The sequence below is a fragment of the Pungitius pungitius genome, chromosome 1, assembly GCF_949316345.1.
Source record: "Pungitius pungitius chromosome 1, fPunPun2.1, whole genome shotgun sequence".
Classification (NCBI taxonomy): Eukaryota; Metazoa; Chordata; class Actinopteri; order Perciformes; family Gasterosteidae; genus Pungitius; species Pungitius pungitius.
In genome coordinates, this window is record NC_084900.1 from 29,509,277 (window position 1) to 29,531,097 (window position 21,821).

At 43.3% G+C, this 21,821-nt stretch overlaps 4 protein-coding genes across 7 annotated transcripts; 3 read left to right on the top strand and 1 right to left on the bottom strand.

Moving 5' to 3' along the window:
- Positions 1–104: 104 nt before the first annotated feature.
- Positions 105–5,345, bottom strand: zgc:158263 (ceramide kinase family protein). The gene is made up of 13 exons (XM_037480584.2): positions 4,884–5,345; positions 3,982–4,077; positions 3,716–3,853; positions 3,514–3,642; positions 3,352–3,415; positions 3,119–3,264; positions 2,954–3,028; positions 2,686–2,838; positions 2,388–2,493; positions 1,482–1,585; positions 1,102–1,298; positions 706–1,022; positions 105–560 (listed from the first exon to the last, which is right to left on the bottom strand). The coding sequence occupies exons 1-13, from the start codon at positions 5,008–5,010 to the stop codon at positions 461–463; spliced, it is 1,752 nt and encodes a 583-aa protein (XP_037336481.2). The 5' UTR covers positions 5,011–5,345; the 3' UTR covers positions 105–460.
- A 1,266-nt stretch (positions 5,346–6,611) lies between these two features.
- On the top strand, positions 6,612–8,916 carry naa10 (N-alpha-acetyltransferase 10, NatA catalytic subuni). The gene is made up of 8 exons (XM_037480810.2): positions 6,612–6,825; positions 6,974–7,072; positions 7,172–7,230; positions 7,337–7,382; positions 7,469–7,584; positions 7,731–7,775; positions 8,220–8,304; positions 8,383–8,916. Exons 1-8 carry the CDS (start codon positions 6,805–6,807, stop codon positions 8,572–8,574), a joined length of 663 nt encoding a protein of 220 aa, XP_037336707.2. The 5' UTR covers positions 6,612–6,804; the 3' UTR covers positions 8,575–8,916.
- A 951-nt stretch (positions 8,917–9,867) lies between these two features.
- On the top strand, positions 9,868–17,443 carry LOC119222814 (rho GTPase-activating protein 4-like). 4 transcript variants are annotated; one of them, XM_037479720.2, is made up of 22 exons: positions 9,868–10,131; positions 11,452–11,541; positions 11,749–11,920; positions 12,012–12,174; positions 12,265–12,327; positions 12,413–12,541; positions 12,630–12,758; positions 12,860–13,081; positions 13,154–13,255; positions 13,410–13,565; positions 13,711–13,795; positions 13,912–13,939; positions 14,072–14,171; positions 14,268–14,328; positions 14,407–14,484; positions 14,575–14,703; positions 14,803–14,908; positions 15,085–15,312; positions 15,398–15,444; positions 15,523–15,709; positions 15,799–15,838; positions 16,252–17,443. In XM_037479720.2, exons 2-22 carry the CDS (start codon positions 11,475–11,477, stop codon positions 16,381–16,383), a joined length of 2,424 nt encoding a protein of 807 aa, XP_037335617.2. In that variant the 5' UTR covers positions 9,868–10,131; positions 11,452–11,474; the 3' UTR covers positions 16,384–17,443. The 4 variants fall into 4 exon arrangements, with proteins under 4 accessions (XP_037335617.2, XP_062420466.1, XP_062420459.1 ...); XM_062564482.1 differs by lacking the exon at positions 9,868–10,131 and adding an exon at positions 11,123–11,184 and having other exon boundaries at positions 15,381–15,444; positions 16,252–16,390; XM_062564475.1 differs by lacking the exon at positions 9,868–10,131 and adding an exon at positions 11,124–11,184.
- Positions 17,444–17,881: 438 nt separating this feature from the next.
- On the top strand, positions 17,882–20,572 carry ssr4 (signal sequence receptor, delta). Its single transcript, XM_037479724.2, has 6 exons — positions 17,882–18,077; positions 18,336–18,454; positions 18,569–18,643; positions 18,883–18,972; positions 19,099–19,164; positions 20,165–20,572. The coding sequence occupies exons 1-6, from the start codon at positions 18,029–18,031 to the stop codon at positions 20,267–20,269; spliced, it is 504 nt and encodes a 167-aa protein (XP_037335621.2). The 5' UTR covers positions 17,882–18,028; the 3' UTR covers positions 20,270–20,572.
- The last annotated feature ends 1,249 nt before the right edge of the window (positions 20,573–21,821 follow it).

Genomic DNA, 21,821 nt, shown 5'->3' on the forward strand with positions numbered 1-21,821 from the left:
AACAGTTAAAACAATAGTTCCTAGTGCACTATTATTTATGTTGCTTTTACTACATTGTAGTGTAGTGTATACACTCATTTTGTCAACAATAAAGCACAAAATGATTCAAGTCAATTTTTTATTGACATTTGTTTTCCTTTCATTTCTGGTAACATTCCCCATGGTTTTATTCTGTTGAAGCTCAAGTGAAGATAAATAAAATGATGCCTACACTCCAGAAAGGTCTGCATTACAACTATGTCATAATTCCATTTAGCAAGACAAACAAGTAGAGTTCAACAAACACACATCATTCATTTAACAACTTATCAATTATTGCATGAGAAAATATATGAAAGTACCTGAGATATTGGTAATGCCCCGGCCCGACAGACAGCGCTGTCTCAGTAAATTCACAAACTAACATTTTCCTAACGTGTCCATTGTTGCCTTTCGCTCGTCATCTAAACTTCAAGTGAGACTATTCGTACAGCGTGTAACCCCTTTCACACTGTTCTTTTCCTCTGGCTGCTCCGTCCTCGATACCCCGGGCGTACAGACGCACCAGCTGGCCATGGACCCTGAGACAAGTAGACGTGGTTAAAAACTGTGCTGCAGAGAATCATCTGTAAAATGACTGAGACGAACCTGACATTCTGTAAGAGGATAATTCATCACCCTGTGAGATATGCATGAAACGACACATGGATGGATGAACTCTCGCACCTGCAGAGGACCTCTGTGGCCGTCAGTATCTCTCCGTCACAGTTCCACACGGACGCGGCAGGAGCTTTACTGCAGCACAGGCCACACGTGAAGGGGGACGCCGCTTTCTGCTTATCCGCCGTTTCTCGCCCTGTGCCGCACTCTGCCAGGTGCTGCCGAGATCCGCTCCTGCTCACGGTCTCAACGTAGCTCCTCTCTTCTTCGTCCAGCCCAACGCCCGACGCGCCAAACTCTTCACGGGCTCCCTCCTCTTCGTCGGGGGAGAGAGAGAAACGGACGGCCTTCACGCGGTGCACCTCCACAAACGGCAGGTCGAACTAAGAGAAGAAGGGAGTCGGGTCAAGCTGTGTTTGAACCCGCCAACACAACTGTGTTAACATGTGAAAGTGCTCGTACCTGGTCCTCCGTGCAGGTGTGTCTGTAGAGGAACTTGAGGAATCCCAGCGGGTGGGTGTCCCACACCAGGATGAGGTCCCCGGTTCCATCTGCGAGGTGAGCGGAGGGAGAGAGGCCCAAAGGACTCTTGGGACACGAGCAGGACATACAAGTGAGAGACACACACCTGAACCGGCCCTCCACCCGCACCCACTCGCCTGGGGAGACAGAGAAGAAGAGACGTGGCGCTACATTTCTTAAAGAACCATGTCACTGTTTTTGCATATTTTGCATACATCAGACCTAAAGAGTAGCGCATGTTCTGGGGAACTGTACATATTTCTGCTAAATGGGCTTAAATATACACATATACAGGTGTGTGTGTGTGTGTGTGTGATTACCTTCTGTGTCGCTACTGAACGGTCTGAATTGGGAGCTGCACAGGGAGCCTGGATCCGAAGAGTGTGAGAAAAGTCTTTCTGTGCTTTGGGAACACACACTGCAGCTAGACATGAACACACGCGACACAAATACTTTTAGTTCTGCTTGAAGTTCTGGTAGATAACATCCTATTTAACCACGACACCTACTTATAAGAGCATCATAAACCACTTGCTGACAGCCAGCGGCTTCGGGCAAAGACTCCGGCACCGCACACTCTTAACAAGAGACAGAGGCTCAGCTTTCATCTGGATCAAGTTCCTCCAGTCATGGGTTCTACCCTCCTTAAAGGTGCACCCAACACCTTTGAAATTTGAACCGTTTCACTGGTGCCTTAATTAATAATAACGACACTTTCTCTCCTCCTCATTAAAAAGGTTTGGGGTCTACGAGGTTAAAGTCACTCTTGTTGTTACACAGCTTGTATGAGAGAGGACCAACAGAACTGGCATCTAATCTTTTTCTGGAAGTTCACTTGTTCTTATTACTAGCTGCTGCTATCCAGGAGGAGTCACTTAAAAGGGATAAACAACGGGAAATGATGGAGGCCACATAAAAGCACAGTTGTGCTGGTATTGTTGACATCGAGTTTGTTTCACCTCACAAATCTCAGTCACAGTCACATAATACCAGAAAATAACATAATGAAAAGTGAACAGAAAGAAGCATGCAAAAAGTAAATACTACAATGACAAATAACATTATGGAAATAGATAACACTCCCACGTTCCTAGATGGTGGTTGTGTGAAGGATTTAGTTGTTGAAACACCTTCACCTCACTAATCTGGTGCACACATTTTCATTTTCTTGTTTTTACTTTCATCAGAGTTAGTTTTGTGTTCATTATTTTTAGTTGTTGTTTTACCCTGAGAGGCAGCGTGTTTTATCTCTTGGGCTGGAGAGCAGCGGGTCTGCTGGTAGGTACTCTACGATGCCTGCATAGCTTCTGTTGCTCAGGTACACCATTGTGCCTGGACCAAGGAGAGCAAATGGATTTGCAAAGAATGCAGTTTGTGTACACAACACTTTGAAGAAGAACATATACGGGGAATGTGTGCGTGTGTGTTTGTTTGATTCACATGGATTTGTAACTTTAAGCTGATAATAAACGCTGCTATCTCAGCAAGCAGTCCTTTCTGTTGCTCTAATAACATTTTGGGTACCTGAATAGTCGTATCGGAGCGGTCCCATCCAACGGTATTTTTCACTCTCGGCCAGGACGTCTCCGTAGAAGCCATAACCCAACAGAGACACGGAGTAGCGCAACAGAGCAGAGGCATGATGCACCGAACAGACGTCCAAAGGCTGAGAGTCTCCTGCAAAGTTTTGTGGGATTTAAGAAGGACACGCAAGCTTAAGTATGGGGCTCGGACTGGATCAAATTGTTTTGGTTTTTTTTATAGTGTGAAATATTCAGATTAAAATCCTCACCAATAATGATGTGCAAAGCGGAAGTAACGGGGTCGATGACTCCAACTGTGGCATAACACACACAGTCTGTAGAGCCTACATTAGACACAGTAGATCAGATAGAAGGGGATGAGTGTGCCTGCGCTCGACCATCTGTTCATACACCTCTAATAACAGTGTCCTTACCTGCAGGGATGATACCAATGTGGAGCGGACAAGGCTGTAAAGTGACAGCTGGATCGTTCTCACAAAGGCCCGCCTCTTGTTGCGTCCGGCCAATCAAGCCGTGAAGTATTTCGCTGAACATGCCGTCCCCGCCCACACACACCACACTGGTATAAACAAACACAAGGGTTCTGTTGTGAGGGCTTAGCTGTCACAATGCTCTCGTACCACAGGGATTACGCCGTGGTGCTTACCCGTCGAAGCCTGTCACGTCTTTCTTCAGGAGGTGGTCTCTGGCCTGGTTGGCCCGCTCAGTGACTTAAAAAAATAAATGTTATTATGACAAGTCCCTTTCATTCATCCCGTCTTAAATGACGTTGAGGCCGACTATGAGACACAAAGTTGTGGTCCTTTACCTACTACATGAGAACTGATACCAGCCAGCTCAAACAGAGGGGCCACCAGTGAATGGTAGACCTTTCTTCCTTTCTTCTTCCCTCCAAATGGGTTGATGAATACCAATAGCCGGTTTGGCCGCAGCGGACCTGAGACGTACATTTGGAATATTACATACTGTGGAAAGCCAGTGGAACATTTTGACAAAAAACAGGTCCATACTGTGAGTTTTTAGAGCCGTTCTTAGGTGTTTTGTCCACTGGTCCCTGAGCTCCCGGCTGAGGCAGCTGAACTGGGTCCGGCCCAGTCTCCATAGTAACCCACAAGAGTTCCCACTGCTGCTACGCTTCACGTAGAACACTGGAGGCCAATGACAGATGAGGGGGAAACAAAACGCATGGTGTAAGAGCACTCCATCCGCCATACATCGGACTGAACCGGAACGCTAGTATTCTGTCCACTGACTGTCCACTCGCGAATGAACACACCTGTGAAGTCTTTGTCCGTGTCCTCGATGGACTTCTGGGGCAGGATCTCCACGCGGCCCTCCTCCACCCCAAACAATTCTGCCACGGGCACTGCAGCTTTATCACAGAGACAGATACACACAGCATTGAACCTCTTTCAATTCAATGCACTGTATATAGTGTTCACTGGAAAGCAGGCGTAAAGGCTTCCCAAACAGCTGTTCTAATGCAAAGACTCTCTCATGACTGTTTCCCCATCAAGCGGATTCAGTTGAAGAGTTCTGATGATATTTATGCTGACTCATCTATAAGGAGCTGCGATGTTATCGATTTTATTCATTTACACCTATTGATAATAAGAAACATGAGGATGGTACAGTTTGTGAGGGGCCTGTCACACATCACTGAGTCTTCTTTGCGACAATATCTGCGTGACAGTTTCCAAAAAACAACATGTTACCAAATGCATCCATTTTTAAAATAGAAATCATGCCATAATGTTAGTGTTAACACCACAACCACATAGCGTGTGTGGAGGCTATTTAAGGCAGGATGTCATGTGCGAGATCAACAGACCACAGAGTGAATTTCAACTATTTCTGTACTCAGAAGCATGTGTGACCTCGTGTGAAGGCGTTTTCCTCCATCAGCTGCTGGTGTTCGTGTTAGTGCTGTTTAACTCGTCTTTCACGTTTTCTGTTGACACTTATTGGATTAACGAAGCCTGCCAGTAACTGTTCCACATTATACGGGGCCACACGTATTGTTTTACTCATACACAAGTTTTGATTGCCATCATCTAGTTATGCCGGTTCCGTTCCGGCAGGTAACAAGGTACTTTTTTCTGTCCATTCCCCACGAGCGTGCGCTTAAATGTCTTTAAATATACGACCACGGGACTTTGAGACTAAAGAGTCACCTACTTGTTGTCTTGTCGCGATTCTTCTTATCTACCTCGGTCCACTTGAAGTGCCAGCCCGTCAGGACCGCCCGGTATCTTTTATTCCCGACCCACAAACTGGACTCCAGCCTCAGATCCGTCTCCTCCATCTGAGAAAAGGGTCTCTCTCCCCCCTCCTCTCTCCTCTCTCTCTCTCCTCTCTCTCTCTCTCTCTCTCTCTCTCTCTCTCTCCTCTCTCTCTCTCCTCTCTCTCTCTCTCGCTCTCCTTTTCACAGAGAAAACTTTTGCATTTTACAGGCGCAACTTTTGCATCTCCGAGAAACTGCGCAACCGACTCGATGTCGCCTTCGCCGTAGATCGGGATTATTAGGTTGTCACGTTCCTCTGAACAAATCCGAAGCTGTCTTCCTTCAAGGATCTCTTTCTTCAGGCCATGGTTCCTGTGAAATGTTGACGACAACCCCCAGCAAGCCGGGTGCTGCCTGCAAACTGTCGGTTTCCTCCTCGGTCCCACCCCGGTGACACCTGCATGATTTGCATGCTGCACCGCCGATTGGGTGCCGGTGCTACACGTTCCTGGAGCATGAGCTCAGTGAAGTGATAGAATTTAGTCATTTCATACAGCAGTACAAGTCATTTTGAGGGTTGAGACGAGTGAATCTGGTGATTCATAAGGGTAGGTGTTATGTAAAGTGAGACTACACGTTGATGTGTAAAAATACAAAAGTTATTTGTTATGAAGCTGCACGCACACTTGACATTTAATCGGGAAATGAAAAATGTAGGAACAGGAAAAAGAAGAAAATAAATCCTGGAGCAAAACTCAATGGATATTTTTCACCATACTGAAATGTGACAAAAGTGTATTTTTTAAAGTAAAGTTGCACAGTACCTGAAAAGGAATTTCAAAGTGATAGGCTTTTCTTTTTCTTTAAAGTTTATTTTGGAATAGTACAGTGTATTTTAAATGTGGCAGCATTATGTGTATTTTAATCAACGTCTATGTGAATAGCATTGGACATTTCCATGTCATTTGTTAAGACACAACGTATATTTATAGTAGCATTTTTTCAATCAGACTGAAATCTGCAGAGGGGCACGCAGGTTTTTGTAGTTATCCCAGATTAATTCACTATTAGGCCCTCTTTGCTAAAAACATACAGGTTTTTACTGATTTATCTTAATTCATTGTCATTAAAAATCAGCATTCAGAGACCTAGAAAAGACGTATTAGAATATGATAAATATTGTTCCCCAACAACTTGTGACTGGATTTAAGACTTGTACAACTCGGTTTCTAAATAAAGGAAAATACTTTTTTTTTTTTTGGCTCTTGACCCCTATTGACCCCTATTGATCTCAACTCTTAAACCCTGAACCTTCACGTTTCCATCCTGTTTTAGGCCTAAAGGCCGGTTTACTTTATGTCAAAAAAATGTAAATTAAAAACACAAGATTCCACACAATAATAGTTTACACTTAGTTTATATTGTACCGATGGTGCACAGCACACAGTTCAGGTAGGGATTTAGGGGGCGGTCGGGAACCACAAAACTGTGGCCGTGCTGTGTTAGTAATTTATTTAAATGTACCTAAAGTTCCCCACTATAATACATATTATAATAACCGGCTTCTTATCGACTTGAGGGATTTTTTCAAAATAAAGGTGATTTACGTCACGTTTTTGCGCCTCACGCAAATTATCCAACTTTTACTGTGAAGGCCAAGCGCACAATGGGGACCGGAAATGTAGGACCTTATTGTGGCACAACCATTGCTCCGCTCCCCTCCCTCCCTTGCTAGCAAGTCAAGTTAGCTAGCGAGTTAGCGAGACCAGCTCTTTAAACCCCTTGTAGTTATATGATTATGAATTGACTCATCCGCGATAACTTAGTTTATTTTATTTCTGTCTCCACAGTCCAGATAACAAGCCAACTAACAAAATGAACATACGAAACGCAAGGGTAAGAATCCTGAAATCCTCTCAACAGCCATGCTGTTTCTACTAACCGCTAGCTAAGCTAGCATAGTTATTACAGCCGGCTCGCTAGCTGTCCAAATAGCGCCGGCTAAGCATTATGTCATGCATTTATCTGACTTTTTTTTCCTCAGCCGGAGGACCTTATGAATATGCAGCACTGCAACCTGCTGTGTCTTCCAGAAAATTACCAGATGAAATACTATTTCTATCACGGGTTGTCCTGGCCTCAGGTGATTGACCGTGCAGTTTCCCCTTTGCCCGGTTTCGGCTAACATCACCGCTCATATTATCTCAACCCTAACGACGGATTTTGTCTATTATCGATTCAGCTGTCATATATTGCAGAGGACGAAAATGGCAAAATTGTCGGATATGTGCTGGCAAAGATGTGAGTCTATAAATATGTGACTAAATATTCATCTAGTATTATTATTTCACACCGGTTACTCAAATGAGATCTTTCATGTGTTCCCAAAAACTTGTCTGCCCTGTAGGGAGGAGGACCCTGATGACGTACCCCATGGACACATCACATCTCTGGTGAGTCTGAATGAGCGCGCGCACACGCACACACACACACACTCTAGTGCAATATGGACCTCTATGAACCTCTATCTGTCTTCCAGGCTGTGAAGCGCTCCCACAGGCGTCTTGGTCTGGCTCAGAAGCTGATGGATCAGGCCAGCCGGGCCATGATAGAAAACTTCAGCGCTAAATACGTCTCACTTCATGTTCGCAAAAGGTAAGGTACACTTTTCGCTCGCTGTGCCCTTGGGTTTTTATTTGCCCTTTTAGGGTACGTTATCGTGTGGGGCATTGTTTCTAAAACGTGCTTGTGTTGTTACTGTGTTCTCAAGAAACTTTTCCAATCGTTTCTCCTCCCTCCAGCAACCGCGCAGCCTTGCACCTGTACTCAAACACGCTCAAGTTCCAGTAAGTACATTTCCATGACAACATTTTTTTTACTGTTTTTATTAGTTAAAAATACTGAGGTCGTAGGTAGAGCTGGCCAATAAATCCGTAAATAAATATTGGCTTCTCATCAGTCTGTGCGAATGTGTGATCGTGGTTATGACAAGAAAAGGGTGATTTGCTCAATGCACCCTTTTGCTTTCTGTTTGAATAGATCTTAATTTTGCAGCAGCCAGCACCACCAACTCTGCAGTACACAGTGCGAAAAAGATTTTCCTTTCCTCAATCATATTGTATCAAAGAAACAACAATGCCAGAAATTACAATTCTAATGGAGAGGGGCTTAATTAATAATTGATTTTTGTTAATACAATTTCAAACATTTGACCGTGTTCGCTCCTGAGCCCAGGCTACATATCTCTGTTCTGACTACAACCAATATGTAATGTCGTTGTTCCTCCTCAGGATTAGTGAGATAGAACCCAAATACTATGCGGATGGGGAGGATGCCTACGCCATGAAGAGGGACCTGGCCCACATGGCGGATGAAGTGAGCGGACTTTCACCAGCTTCTTGTAGAATGGTCACCGCGAGCAGATTGTAACAGTGAATGTGTTTGTCTCTGTAGGTCCCCAAGCTGAAAAAGCCAGGAGTGCGTCTGTCGGGTCAGGAGGCCGCGTCAGGCCAGAACCCGTCGGGATCCGTCGACCCGGAGAGAGAGAACGAGCGAGACAGCGGAGGAGAGAGCAAAGAGCTGAGTGAAGTCAGCGAGGCGACAGAAAGCACAGATGTTAAAGATTCTTCTTCTGATTCACAATGACACTGCAGTCCTAGACATTTTAAATTCATCCCTTGCTTTCTCTTTTTATCCCTATTTGACAATATTTCTGGCTTTACAGACTATCTGTGCGTCAAAACACATCCCACATCAGTTTATTTTCTTGAAGCTTGCTTTCCACTGCAGTGATGAACAAAACGTCTTGGATAATGACTTGAATCAGGGTGTTTATGAATAACTGATCTCAATGTTTTTATCGGATTGTTGTCATTACACAAAGCTGCATAGAGTTCTGTGAGATTTAGAGAATTTAAAACAATTTGTGCTTTTCAAGTTGTCTCAATCTTGTTGCAAAATTTCTGCAAATAAATCTTTCAAATAACATTTTTGGTACCACTCGTTTGTATGTTACGTTCTTTCACCCAGATTACGTAGCATTTAGTTAAAACAATTCTTGCATATATCCTTGGAGCACTATACGTGTTTTAACCAGGGTTGGTGCATTTCTCTGAAAACAAAGCATGCTATTATGATAAATGTTGTGTTGCATAATAATAGACCTAAGTAAGACTTAGGCCATGTGTAAGTCTAGTGGCTTCTAAACCCAAACCCTCCTTTACAGCTGAGCTAACGGACGCTGAGGGAACCTAACTGGTGTTTTAAGGCTCTTGAGTTTACGAAAGCTTTAAAGTGAACCGTAGTACAATCAAACAATCTGTAGTAGATAAGCTCTATAAACTTCCGCAGATCAAACCGTTCCGTACTGTCCAACATCTGTTTTTGAACCAACATCATACTGACTGTTAAGAGGAAGGAAACTGGGGACAGAGAAGTTCTTGAGTTAACATTTCATTATGCACAAATCTGTCTAAAACTGTTAATAGTTATACGTTCAATTCATTTATTTTGTATATCCCCAAAAAACAAATTCATTATCACACCTTGAAGTCAATAGTTTTCAGAAGGAGAGAGAGGAGACAATGCTGCTGCTGATCAAAATAAGTCTGCATGATTATGGTTCAATCAATGGTTTTTCTTTTTTGCCATCGGAGCATGATCCTTTAGCCTTTTCTGCTAAACTGACCTGAGGTGTTTCCGCAATTAGCCTGCTCACCATATATATTTCATCATAACCTTTAGTCATACACTCTTGACCTAAAAATACTCCGAGGTCTTAAAGAGGTTTTTTTTTTTTCCCCCCAACGGAACACTAAAGCAGCTGATTTCACTTGGTACCCCGTGAAGTGACAACAGCTGATGTTTGATTGGACTCAAAAGCCAGCTTTGGCGACTTCATGGGGCAGCGTGAGAGAGACTTGAAAAGTTGTCGCTTACACAATTTAAATTGTCACTTGCATAACAAGTCCCCAAAGTAAAACATGTGAATGAGGACTGTTGCGAAAGTCGAGCGAGAGAGAGAGAGAGAGAGAAAGAAAACGAGAGAGAGATTAAAAAAAGAGAGAGATGAGTTCCACTCCACCCATCCGTGTCCAATGTGAGGGGGAGGTGAAACAGTTGAGCGCTTACTGTGCTGTTAACTGGCGTTGTTTAGACGTCTTGGTCCGGGGAAAGAGACTCGTCAAGACGCCTCTCCACCAGGTATGACGCTTTTGTATGAATTAAACTTTATTAAACTTTTATTGATTTCTATTCCTGGATCCGTTTCAGCAGAACAGGACTGGTTGCTAGTTTAGTATTGGTAAACACATTTTTGTGAAGCCAAGTAAGTGTGCGGTGTTATTAGGCAAGGCCCTCGGGCCGTTGATCTGTTTGAACTTGTGAGAAGCCAGAGTGGAACACAAGAGAATAGAAACGGAGGAACCAGATTCTGTCAAGTTAAGCATATGTTTCATTAACTATTCCAGCAGTTTGTGACGACAGGAGGTGGTGATGCACTGCTGATCGCACAGTGAAAGAATGAAAAGGACTAATGGAAAAGAGTGATACGCTGGGGAAAATGAGTCAAAGAGTTTTGTGTTTGCTTTAACAAACTGATTTCATGAGGTCAGTCATCTAGTACAGCTAAAGAGACTGCTGATGAGTGACATTTGACTTCTACAAAAAAAACGTAAAAAAAGGGGAAGTTAAGGCGGGTAGGAAAAGAAAGTGTAATGACTGTGCAAGGAGTAATGTTTCAGCAAAAAACACCATCTTCCCCTTTTTGTTATTCATTAAATGTCGTCCTAATAAATTATAAATGTCATCAGGCTAGATGGTTTATTCTCAACCCTTAAATGATCAAGTGTTTAAATGAATCCAGTTTCTGGCATATGATATTATTACAAAAATGACGACAAGTTTCTGAACTGCATGTCTTTCAGTGAAGGATTATTGTTTAGCTTGCGGCATACGTTCTGTCGTATAAACCAGCCCCCATTCTTTACCTTTTTTTAAGCAACTTTAGGATTCCGCATTAGTAAACTTGCATATCATTAGTAAAGCCATTGTGTTGTTTTAAGAACAAACATCTCTACAGACTGTGGTTCAAGTCTATTTTTAGGGCAGCTGAGATGTTGCTAGAGCTATTTTTGCACCTTGTGCAATTCTGCAGTGTGACCGGTGCACCAGGCAGCACTTTCCAATTGGGTTTTCTAGTTTCCTGCAGTCAGATGAGCTTTGCAGCGGGGGACCCGTTTGAAGAGATGTGTTACAGTAAGATGAACATGCTCTTCTCTCTTTCAGTGGCAGCAGGAAGTTCACAGTCTGTTTAGGGTGGCAGTGTTTTAGCACTTTAAAGTGCGACAGTTTGTAGAGGAGCATGCTTGGGGAAGGCAGCCGGGCAGGCCTTGATTCTTAAAAAAGACTTTGTGCAGTGCAGAACATCAGAATAGCTTTCATGCTATGGCTTCAACAGGGATTAAGAAAAGGGGTCATTGCAGCTAGTATTTTATACTGCTAACTTTTTTTTTTTTCATCCAGAGTTCAACCCAGTGGGAGCAACAATGACCTCCCATGTGAAACTGCGAAAGGAGAGGATGGGTATGGTGGACTACGACACTCAAATCAAAGGTGAAATAATCACTTATCCACACCCCCCTTTAACGCTCCCATTCCCGCTGAATTGCCTAAATTCAGTTTTCCGCCAAGAATATCAGATTGAATCCCATTCTCTCGTATGCGCTTCGTGTATCTTTTGCCTTCTGTTGTTGTTGTTGTTCTTACGCCTCTCCCCCCCCCCCCCCCCCCCCCCCCCCGCCCGTTTCACATTCCTCTCAGAGGTGCGTTGCCAGCTTGTAGACCAGCTGAAGGTCTTGGACGTGCAACTTGAGCAGAAGAGCCAGCAGCTGCAGGACCTGACGGACTACCTGCGCCGGCGGGGGGAAATTGAAAGCGAGTATGCCCGCTCCCTTGAAAAACTCTCTGAAAGGTTCACGTCCAGGATCAAAAGGTACCTTTTAATCCTTGGCACACAATGAAGCTGTTGTGGAGCATTGTTTTTTTCTCTTTTTTTTTCCCTCAAACTTTTCCTCCCTGCTCAGGAAGGAGCCCAGCAGTCACTCTGTGTCCCAGGTGTGGCTGGCTCTGCTTTCCCAGACCCGCCAAGAAAGTAAGGACCGCAGCGCAATGAGTGAGCGCTGCAGCAACTTCCTCATCCAGCCCCTCGCGCACTGCCTGGAGTACACACAGCGCCTTGCCAAGAAGGTACTGCTATACCACCAGTACCACCACTAAAACATATGCATTTTCTTTGGCATTGATCCATCTCCTTGCTGTATTTTGCCTCTTCACCAGAGTAAAGACATCTGTAGTCAACTGCAAGATGGACTACTCAAGGTCACCACAGAGCTTCAGACTGTAAGTGAGAACCGATCCCCCAAAACCTTTTGTGTTCCCTAAGCAAAAAAAAAAAGGGAAATCGTCGCTGTATGCGTGTGTGCAGGCTTGGCGAACATACTTCCAGTACCACTCGGACTACGTGAGTGCAGAAGGGAAGCTGAAGGAGGCAGAGAAACAGGAAGAAAAACAAAAGCAGAGTGCTTCTAAGAAGCTGGAGAGGTTGATAGAAAAAGTAAAAACACTTTGTGCAGTATTGTTTGCATACATCTGTCTGTACAAGTCTGTCATCTCCCTATTGATGATTTGTTTGTGTGCCATAGAGACAAGGTAAAGTCCAGGAGATCGACTTGAAGTGCACCAAGGCCCGAAACGATTACCTCCTAAACTTGGCTGCAGCCAATGCCTCCATGAATAAGTACTACCTTAAAGACATCTCTACTCTCATAGATGTGAGTGTGCGTGATCTGTTTAAGGACCTCGATCGTGATCGCCAAGCAACCCTAAACAACCGTGAACCTAATGTTGGGTGGAATTGAATCGTTTCTCCAAGTGTGCAGATGTGGGATACCACCTCTCTGTAAGTCGGGTGATGCAAGCTTACCTGTCCAGTCGGGGGCGTACCCAGGAGAGCCTGACCACGGGGCTGCAGCAGCTCCAAGAGACCGTCTCGGGACTGGACCAGTGCCACGACAGGGACACGCTGCTGCAGGATCATTATAACACCTTCTGCATGCCCCTCCGCTTCCCCTATCAGCCCCACGATGGAGACCAGGTCTGTATTTGGTTTGGCCGCGTTAAGGGGATTTTCCAGCTGTTCGACGCTAAACTCTTGTGGGTCATTCAGGTTTCCGAGGTGTGTGCAGAGGGTGAGGTGCGATGCGAGCTGGAGATCAGATTCAAACAGATACAAGCAAGACTTAATGTTGTGACTCCGGAAACAGAGGAGGTATAGTACATCCTGTGGTTTCTCCCCCCCCCCCCCCCCCTTTCCCCACCTAGTGTTAAAATTGAAAGAAAATGTGAATATGAGAATGTCTAGTTGTGTGCAGTATTGCCAATGTAAATATTGACGCGTTATCTCTTCTACTACTCTCACACAGGCTGGTAACGGCATGTTGGCGGCCCAGTCGTCCCTGCTGGAGAGTATTGGAGATGATGACCTGGATATCACCGGTGGCTCATCGCAGCAGGACAGCGCGCCCAGCGCACCCCGCCGGAGGGCCAATGCACAGGAGATAGAAACAGTCTACCTCGCTGTGAGTTTGTTTTTAAAGTTCTAAAACCGAGTAGCTCGCCGTCTTTGAGACGTTTTAATGATGCAGCCACCACATGTATTTTATATTGCTGGGGTGACGAACTTTACGAAATGGTGACAGCATAATGACTGATTTATTTTAACAGAGAGTAAAAGAACACCTCACACTCAGCTCCCTGGAATCTAAACTGCAAGTGAAACATGACTTGCTCAAAGTGGCTTTAGAGAAAGGTATAACTCCAGCGTTTCTCACATTTCACAATGACTGACCAAAAAGGTCCTAATATTACAGCTGCAGCATTTCTTACTGGTTGGTTCTCTTTTTTTTTTCTTTTTTTTCCTGCTAGCAGAGCCATCAAATGCACAACGGCCTAGGTAAAGAAAGCTATGCATGTTTAAGAGGTCCTATAGAGTCATTGCAACTAATCCAAGAATACATGTATATACTTGAAAAACACTGAACATCTGTTATAACAGAACTTACAATTATGTCATCTGGTTCTGCAGACACAATGGAAAGATGACCCGTCTCAAGAAGAATCTCTCAAGTGCCAATTTGATGCACAACCACAAACTTTTTGGTGGAGACATGCTGTCCTTCATACAGGTCAGCCTTTCTTTTTCAAAATGCCTTTTTCTTTCTAGCACATTAGTTGCAAGTGAAGTATTAGACTGAAAGTTTCACAAAATTTGCTCCATTAAGGCATCAGGACAACAGATACCGATTGTTGTGGAAAGTTGTATCTGCTATATCAACCTTAACGGTAAGTTTGGGTGTGTGTGTGTAAAATGTGTCCACTCGTCTACAAGATGTTTTTTGAGCACTTATCCCTCATCATCAGGTCTCCACCATGAAGGGATATTTAGAGTGCCGGGATCTCAGGTGGAGGTCAACCACCTACGTGACTCATTTGAGAAAGGTATGTTTGTGTGTGTTGGGCATGACCAGCATGTCTCTCTCCGTGGAGCATTAATAACGTGGGGCAGTGTGCTGTGGGGTCGTCCTGCAGGAGAGGACCCCCTGGCTCAGCGGAGATATGAACTGGACTCCGTTGCTGGAGTGCTGAAGCTTTACTTCAGAAGTCTGGAGAATCCCCTCTTCCCCATCGACAGCACCAGCCTGCTCTTGGAGCATGTCCGTGAGTGTGTGTGTGTGTGTGTGGCTGGGTGCATGTGTTCAAACCTCCGGTGAGTGTCAAGCACAAACCACAAGCTTATCTTTCTTCTGGTTTTCTTAGAAATTAAGAACGCGGAAGAGAGAGCAGCTCAGATAAAAATGGTCATCTCTTCCTACCTTGATCCCGTCATAGTCGTCATGAGATACCTTTTTGCATTCCTTCACCAGTGAGTATTTTTCACACAATATAAGAAAAAGGATGCACTTGGAATATGGGTTGAGGGGAAAAAGGGAAACTAAAATACATTTTTTTTTTAACTTCCACGTTGCGTCTCAACTTACAATCTTCTGTCACTTTTTTATTTTCTTATGGTATGTGTGCGTCTCTGCTCCCTGCCTTCAGTGTGTCTCAGTACAGTGACGAGAATATGATGCAGCCTTACAACCTGGCCGTGTGCTTCGGGCCCAGCCTGGTAAGAGGGGCTCACGACGAGGACGTCGTCACTCTACAGCCTCAGATAAACGCCCTGGTGAAGAGCATCATCGTCCAGCACGAAAGCATCTTCCCCAGCCAGAGCAAGGTGCAAGGGCCGGTGTATGAGAAATGCATGACACTGGAACAGGACGACTGGTGAGAGAAAATATCTTTTTTTTATCCTCGTAACGTTGATACGATGTTTGGTGGAATCTTCCCATCAGGATGTTATTCTTCACAGTGAGACGATCCTCGAGGAAGGAGACGCAGAAGCAGAGTGCAAAGACGGTAGGTTTTACATGGCCCATCATCTCTATGGCTTTGATGGTCTTTCTGGATGAAATAACATGATGTGATGTACCGTAGCGTTGGAAACGGGATCCTCAACTGACAGCGGCGCCTGCTCGTCTGCGGCGTCGACACAGAAAAGAACCGAACGCCCTCGAGCCAACAGCAGCGGATCGATTGACCAGAGCAGGTTGGCGGCTGGACGGCCGACGCTCCAGATTCCCTTTGGACCGCAGTGCAAGCCGCGAGGCTTCGTGCGCAAAGAGTGAGTAGCAGGGGAGGGATCGCAACGGACCCGTTGTGATTGAGTGAGGAATTGACGTTCTGTCTTCTGGTCTCTTCCTCTCCATACAGGGTTCAATCTTCTGAGGACATTGTCGTTAAAGTAGACAAGGTCTGTCTTGTTTTGTCATTTAAAGTCACTGGTTTAAACATGATTTTATAGTAGTTACTTGACATTTATTGTAAAAGGTAATTGTTCGTAAAATAGGTTTAGATTTAGAAATGTTGTAATCTCCTAAATTGCAATGAATGAAATGGATTTTTCCATTCCCAGACGGGGAAGTGGGACATATCAAGAACTAGCCTATAACTGATCTATAGAGCATTAGATCATATTTACAAAGTGATTTGTTATAACAAACACCATTTTTATAAAGTGTCTTGTTAGAAAGCAGCAAATCGTCACAGGTTCAATGACAACAGTATGTTGTGGTTTATATGCATACCCAACATGATCGAGCATGACAAAGCACCGAGAACAAAGAGTTTATTCTTTTCCATCTCCTTGTTCATTACATCTCACAGGAGGTTTGTCGCCAGATGGACTCTGTCTTCATTGAGCTTCTTTCACTGCAAGCGCAGCAGGATCCCTCCTCCCCCGCCGCCTCCTCTCCCTCTGCCCAGGCTTTCCAGAAGAAGGGGAAGCGGGACGGGTGAAGAGGAGCAGCAGATCCACTGGAATGAGAAGACTGGCAGCAGTAGGGGAATTGAAAAGAGAGTGATTGGAACAAATTGCCTGGAGGTGCTCTGACAGCCGCTTCCAGCACATTTATGTCTAGAAAACTAAAACCATTGATCCATAGTCACTTCTCTGAGCTGCCTGAGATTGGTTTGGGCCTATTTCCACTGTGTGACTCCACACACACACACACAACTCTACATTCATGTTTCTTACAGTGTAACTCTGCAGTTGCCTGTAATCAAGTGTAGATTTCTTGAAATGCACAAATGTGTCTGTGCACAGCTGCATGTGGTTAGGTTGTAGATGATCTTATGTCTGCATCTGTGTCTTTTTACATTTGATTACCACTTTCAATCAAATGTGTTTACGAACATGAGATGGGCTTTCCTGGTCGATCAAACTGTGAATACTCTAGCTGTAAGGAGTTTAGTAAATTTAATTTGTAACTTGCAAAACCATGAATGATTTGTCCTTTATGTCCTACATGTCAAATTAATCACCAGAAAGACGGAGTAGACAAAATATTAATCAGTAGTGATATTTTTGATTTATTAAAATAATTTTACTCTAACCCTTGATTATTTTTATTAAAAGTAAAATAAGCAGAGGCTATTTTAGCATAAGCCGTTTGGTGGTAATGGATGAAGTCAAATCACAAACCTAAATAAATGGGAAAGTGAGAGAGTCTAATATGGTTAATCACACCTGCATTCAAACTCTTACCAAAAATATTTGTACTGCTTTGTCATTTAAAAATGTCTTAAAGTTAAGTCATTAGTCAACAAATGTCTTACTTAAGTCATTAGTCAACAAATGTCTTACTATCAGTGCTACAGTATTTTATTATACATAATTAACAATTAGAATTGTTCAAGTATTTTATTTATTTAAAAATAATACAGATTTGGACTAAGGGGTTATCAAATAAAGCAAATGGCCATATGTCACACTAGACAAAAAGCAGTTTCGTACGTTGATCAACGTCTAAAGAAAATGTTTTTTGGGTTATATTTATGAATAAACAATTCTTGCTAACATATTGGTCGTCTTTTCCTCGGTTTTTGACGGAACCTAACGCATCTCTCATTATGATGTAGAGGTCTTTCCAATATTTATTGAATGTAACCTCAATGGAAAAATAGGACTATGACATTTTCCACCGCAGAAGTGCAACATTTGTAAATGTAGTTTTCAATTTCTATTTTTTTATTATTTATTTTTTATCGCCGAGCTGTAATATATACATATATATATATATATATATATATATATATATATATATATATATATATATATATATATATATATATATATATATATATATATATATATATATATATATATATAATAATTCAGGAAAACTTAAGCATACTTTCTTCTGTTTCGAGGTTTGACAGGGGACGCATGTTTTTACTCTGATGACGTGTCGACATAGTGATTTCCCAGACTGCTTTGCAGCTTCCAAAGCCCACGTCACCGCTGCGCAGCCGTAGAGGCGTCGTATCAGTAAGCTGAGGTGGACTTCTTCCCTTTAGTCAGCGGCAGAGACTCAGTGCAGTCCCGCAATTGGACCTCAGGAACAAGACGAAACGTACCCAGACAACCTCTCAAGACACCAAGATGATCCGTATTGCCGCTTTCCTCGCTCTGCTGGTGGCTGCGTGCTCCGGTGAGTCCGTGAGGGGGACCGGCCCAATACATTTGTGGTGGTGGATTAGCCTTAAATGCTAGCGAGCGTTAGCTAGTCATGTTAGCCGGTTTTTCAAATCACCAAATCATCTCCATGTGTCTTCTCAATTAGATGGAACGTATATGTAGGATTAGTTGGCGTTGAGAGGTTAATTCTGCTGAGATGTTTCATTGGCGAAACGTCACAGGATTTCAGCTAACACCCCCCCCCCCCCCCCTCTGCACTTTGTGTTGACAGGAGAGACGTGCACCGACCCAGCGATCACCCCCTCGGCCTACACCACGTCTGACGCCGTCATCTCCTCTGAGTCGGTCTTCATCGTGGAGCTCAGCCTCGCCTGTGCCAACGGAGCGCAGGTACCCGACTCACCCCCTCTCGCCCTCCCCCACTCACCCACCCCCCCCCCCATGTAACGTACATTGTGAGCTGATATTGACGTTATTACTGAAGGTCATTTCTGACTCCTCCAGAGCGTGACTCTGTATGCTGATGTAAATGGGAGACAGTTCCCTGTGACCAGAGGCCAGGACGTTGGCAAGTACCAGGTATGGTAGTGACCTCATGTTCATTTTGGTTTGTACTAGATTACACAAGATCATGACATTGATCAGACGGGTACCATGCGTTTAGCAGGTAACCTAAGGCTCAGATACCATATTCTTATATTGGACCACCCTGAACATCTTACCCTTCACTTCAAAAATCCCATTGGAAGCCTCAAGGAACAAACTAAGACGTAGATTAATTAAGAAGCTTTTGTCAACATGTGTTTTTCTTCCCTCAGGTGTCGTGGAGTCTTCCTCACAAACAGGCAAGCTCTGGAACATATCAGGTCAAATTCTTTGACGAAGAGTCCTACAGTGCTCTGCGCAAGGTTAGTGTTTGATGCATAGTTTAATAAACTCATAGTTTACTGCCAGTAAGCTCCACTGCATTTGCTGTGTTCAGGATGTAAAGTATGTCTATTATAAATGAAATGTGTACACTTCCTTTGTTACAGGCCCAGAGAAACAATGAAGATGTAAATTCCATTGAGCCTCTCTTTTCCGTCAACATTGATCACAGGGTGAGTTTCTTACTGCCTTTGAGATTAAAATTGTGTGTACTATTATACTAAAGAGCAACACAACTCTAAAAACTCAATGTACCACTATCAAAACACACAGATATTTCCATCACAATATATTGGAGATCAAAACAGAACTATGAACGTTGAACTTGCTGCTAACTCGTTAGTTTTTTTTTCTTTTTTGTCTGCTTCATAAGTTGTAAACAAAGCTCAACTAACTTAAGACACTACAACAATTGTGCTAAATTTATATGAAAGGGTCATCATTGACAGATTACACTTAATCTGTACATTAATGGACCGATTACAGCTGTAAATCTGATATATTTTCATACAACATGTTCTTGCTGGTTAAGAAATGCATCCACAACAGCAGTGATTCCCAAAGACGGATTCAGGACCCACCGTTGGGTTGAAGGAGATTTTATCAAGGTCCCCTAGATTTCATTCTGCAAAACGACTTCTAGCCACACGAGGGGGCAGAATGTTTATATTTTTCTGATTAATGTGGTATATTATAGTATGAATTATTTAATGTGTATATGTTTTCTATAACAAACCAGTGAAACAAAGTCTTGTTTTTATCAAAGGTACATCTTTAACAAGGCTGCTTTATCTAATCTTGATTAATCTAAGGTGGAGCAAAAATAGACAAAAACATTTCAGGAACGTTCTCTTGCACTCAAATTCTCTTCTCGTGACATAGAGATGTGGCCCATTATCAAATGGGGGGCCTAGCAATCATGTTTGGGGAAACTACAGTGCTCTTCTCTCCTAATTATTATTATAATAATTGAACGGCTCAAATAAGCAACATGCAGCAACATTTAAAAAAACATCTATTTGTCGTTGTGAACAATGAGATGTGAGACCTAATCTCACCTGCGGCTCATCTCATCCTCCAGAATCGGGCGTAACTGGAAATTGTGATTTGTCAACATTTGGTCAAATTCTCTTGGTCTGAACCTGTGAGCTTTAAAATCCAATCTCTTCACAGGGTGTGTGGAACGGCCCCTGGGTGGCTACTGAGGTGGTTGCCGCCCTCATGGGTATCCTGGTCTACTACATGGCCTTCACTGCTAAGAACACCATCCAGGCATAAACGGTTCACAATCACCGGATTGTTAAAGACTGAATTCTGGTGGATCTCCACCAACGATCCATCATCCAGTGTGGTGGTGGCAAGCCAATAGGATTTTGCCACTTGATCTGCTTTGGGAAAAGCAGCAAGAGCAGCGGTCTTTTTATACTTTTTTTTTTTTTTTTTTTAATTCGAACTATGTTTGAATACCATCAGTCTTGTTAATTTTTCAGATGACTTTCGTCACAAGTTTGTCTTGTCAAAAATGGATGGCGTTTTGTAAAAAAAAAAAAAAAGAGTTAATTCTAAAACCAAACAATAAACCTGGACCACACACACAGATATTGTACTGTTTTCCGTTCAGCTTGAGACCTTTTTCTATGTCTTATTCAGTTTATTCTTTGTCCGTCTGTCGATACACTGGCAAGAGTGGGACTTGTAAAGATGTAATTGACACCAACAAAGAGCAGTTAAGACCTCAAAGCGCGTGACATATAGTGTCTAGTGCAGTGGTTCTCAGCTGGTCTGGCTCCGGGACCCACCATCACCCCTTAATGACAAGCCGCGACCCAAATCCAGGAACATTCTCAACTTCTCAAATTTATTCAAAATAAAATCACAGGAATTTTTTTCTGATTTTTTTTAATTCTAATTTTTATTTTCCCATGCAGAGGCCCGCGACCCATTAAAAACGGGTCACCAGTTGAGAATCACTGGTCTAGTGTGACGTCTCTTCAAGGTAATGAATTAAATGGCTGGTTTTTCTTTATTCAATTGATAATCCATTGACGCACCTCCATAAGTTCTTTTTTCTCTTGGTCAGACTGGCAGATTCATCCTCTTGGGTTCCATAGCAATATGTCATCTCTAATGTTTGTTTTTGGTTGCCAGTGGTAATTTGATCATATCTGGATGTTTCAGCGATGCCTTACCGGGGTTAACACAAATAAAACACGTTAACTGTTGGGGCACATTAGGAGAAAACAGAATCTGCTGCTGCTTCCGCTCTCAAACACATACATCGCCATGACGCACTACGTAATGCCAATAGCAAAGTTAAACAGAAGAAAACGCCTCCCTATCCTCTGAGATTACAGGCCGAAAGTTTCACAACAATTGGATCCTTTATGGATTCATTTACTGCTGTAGATCCTATTATATTTTATAATAGGAACAAAATTCATCCTCAAAATGATTCTAATTGTGTGCATTAGTTGCAATGTTACATCAATGCAGTAGATGTGAGGCTAAATCTGACTGGATCCAGTTATTGTTTGATCTAGATCAGGTAAGGAGGCACAGGGGTGGATGTTCCCCTTCTGACTGGCTGGGGTGCAGTGCTGCTAGTTGAACACACCGTGGCAGCCAAATGCTGCCTTTATGAAGCCAGGGCGTCATCCAGCGAGTGGGCAGCTATTACCTCATGGACAGATTACATGTCATTTTTACTGGTTCATTATCAGCTGTTGCTAATGTAATGCAATAGTACATGCAACATGCACTTTGAGCCGTTGGTCACATTTCTAGGTTGTATCGTGCTCGCGATGTGGTCTGTTACATTTAAACTTAGTAC

Bases quoted from the DNA above. Each gene is read 5' to 3' on its own strand.
- zgc:158263 (XM_037480584.2), bottom strand. From the start codon at position 5,010: ATGGAGGAGACGGATCTGAGGCTGGAGTCCAGTTTGTGGGTCGGGAAT. The intron at 1,586-2,387 runs GTAAAACAACAA...GTTCATGTCTAG, and splicing joins AAAACACGCTGCCTCTCAGG to CTGCAGTGTGTGTTCCCAAA. The intron at 1,299-1,481 runs GTAATCACACAC...CTGTCTCCCCAG, and splicing joins GTTCAGTAGCGACACAGAAG to GCGAGTGGGTGCGGGTGGAG.
- naa10 (XM_037480810.2), top strand. From the start codon at position 6,805: ATGAACATACGAAACGCAAGG. The intron at 7,231-7,336 runs GTGAGTCTATAA...TCTGCCCTGTAG, and splicing joins GGATATGTGCTGGCAAAGAT to GGAGGAGGACCCTGATGACG. The intron at 7,383-7,468 runs GTGAGTCTGAAT...TCTGTCTTCCAG, and splicing joins ATGGACACATCACATCTCTG to GCTGTGAAGCGCTCCCACAG.
- LOC119222814 (XM_062564475.1), top strand. From the start codon at position 11,142: ATGAGCTTTGCAGCGGGGGACCCGTTTGAAGAGATGTGTTACA. The intron at 11,542-11,748 runs GTGAAATAATCA...CATTCCTCTCAG, and splicing joins CTACGACACTCAAATCAAAG to AGGTGCGTTGCCAGCTTGTA. The intron at 14,329-14,406 runs GTAAGTTTGGGT...CCTCATCATCAG, and splicing joins CTGCTATATCAACCTTAACG to GTCTCCACCATGAAGGGATA.
- ssr4 (XM_037479724.2), top strand. From the start codon at position 18,029: ATGATCCGTATTGCCGCTTTCCTCGCTCTGCTGGTGGCTGCGTGCTCC. The intron at 18,078-18,335 runs GTGAGTCCGTGA...TTGTGTTGACAG, and splicing joins GCTGGTGGCTGCGTGCTCCG to GAGAGACGTGCACCGACCCA. The intron at 18,644-18,882 runs GTATGGTAGTGA...TTCTTCCCTCAG, and splicing joins AGGACGTTGGCAAGTACCAG to GTGTCGTGGAGTCTTCCTCA.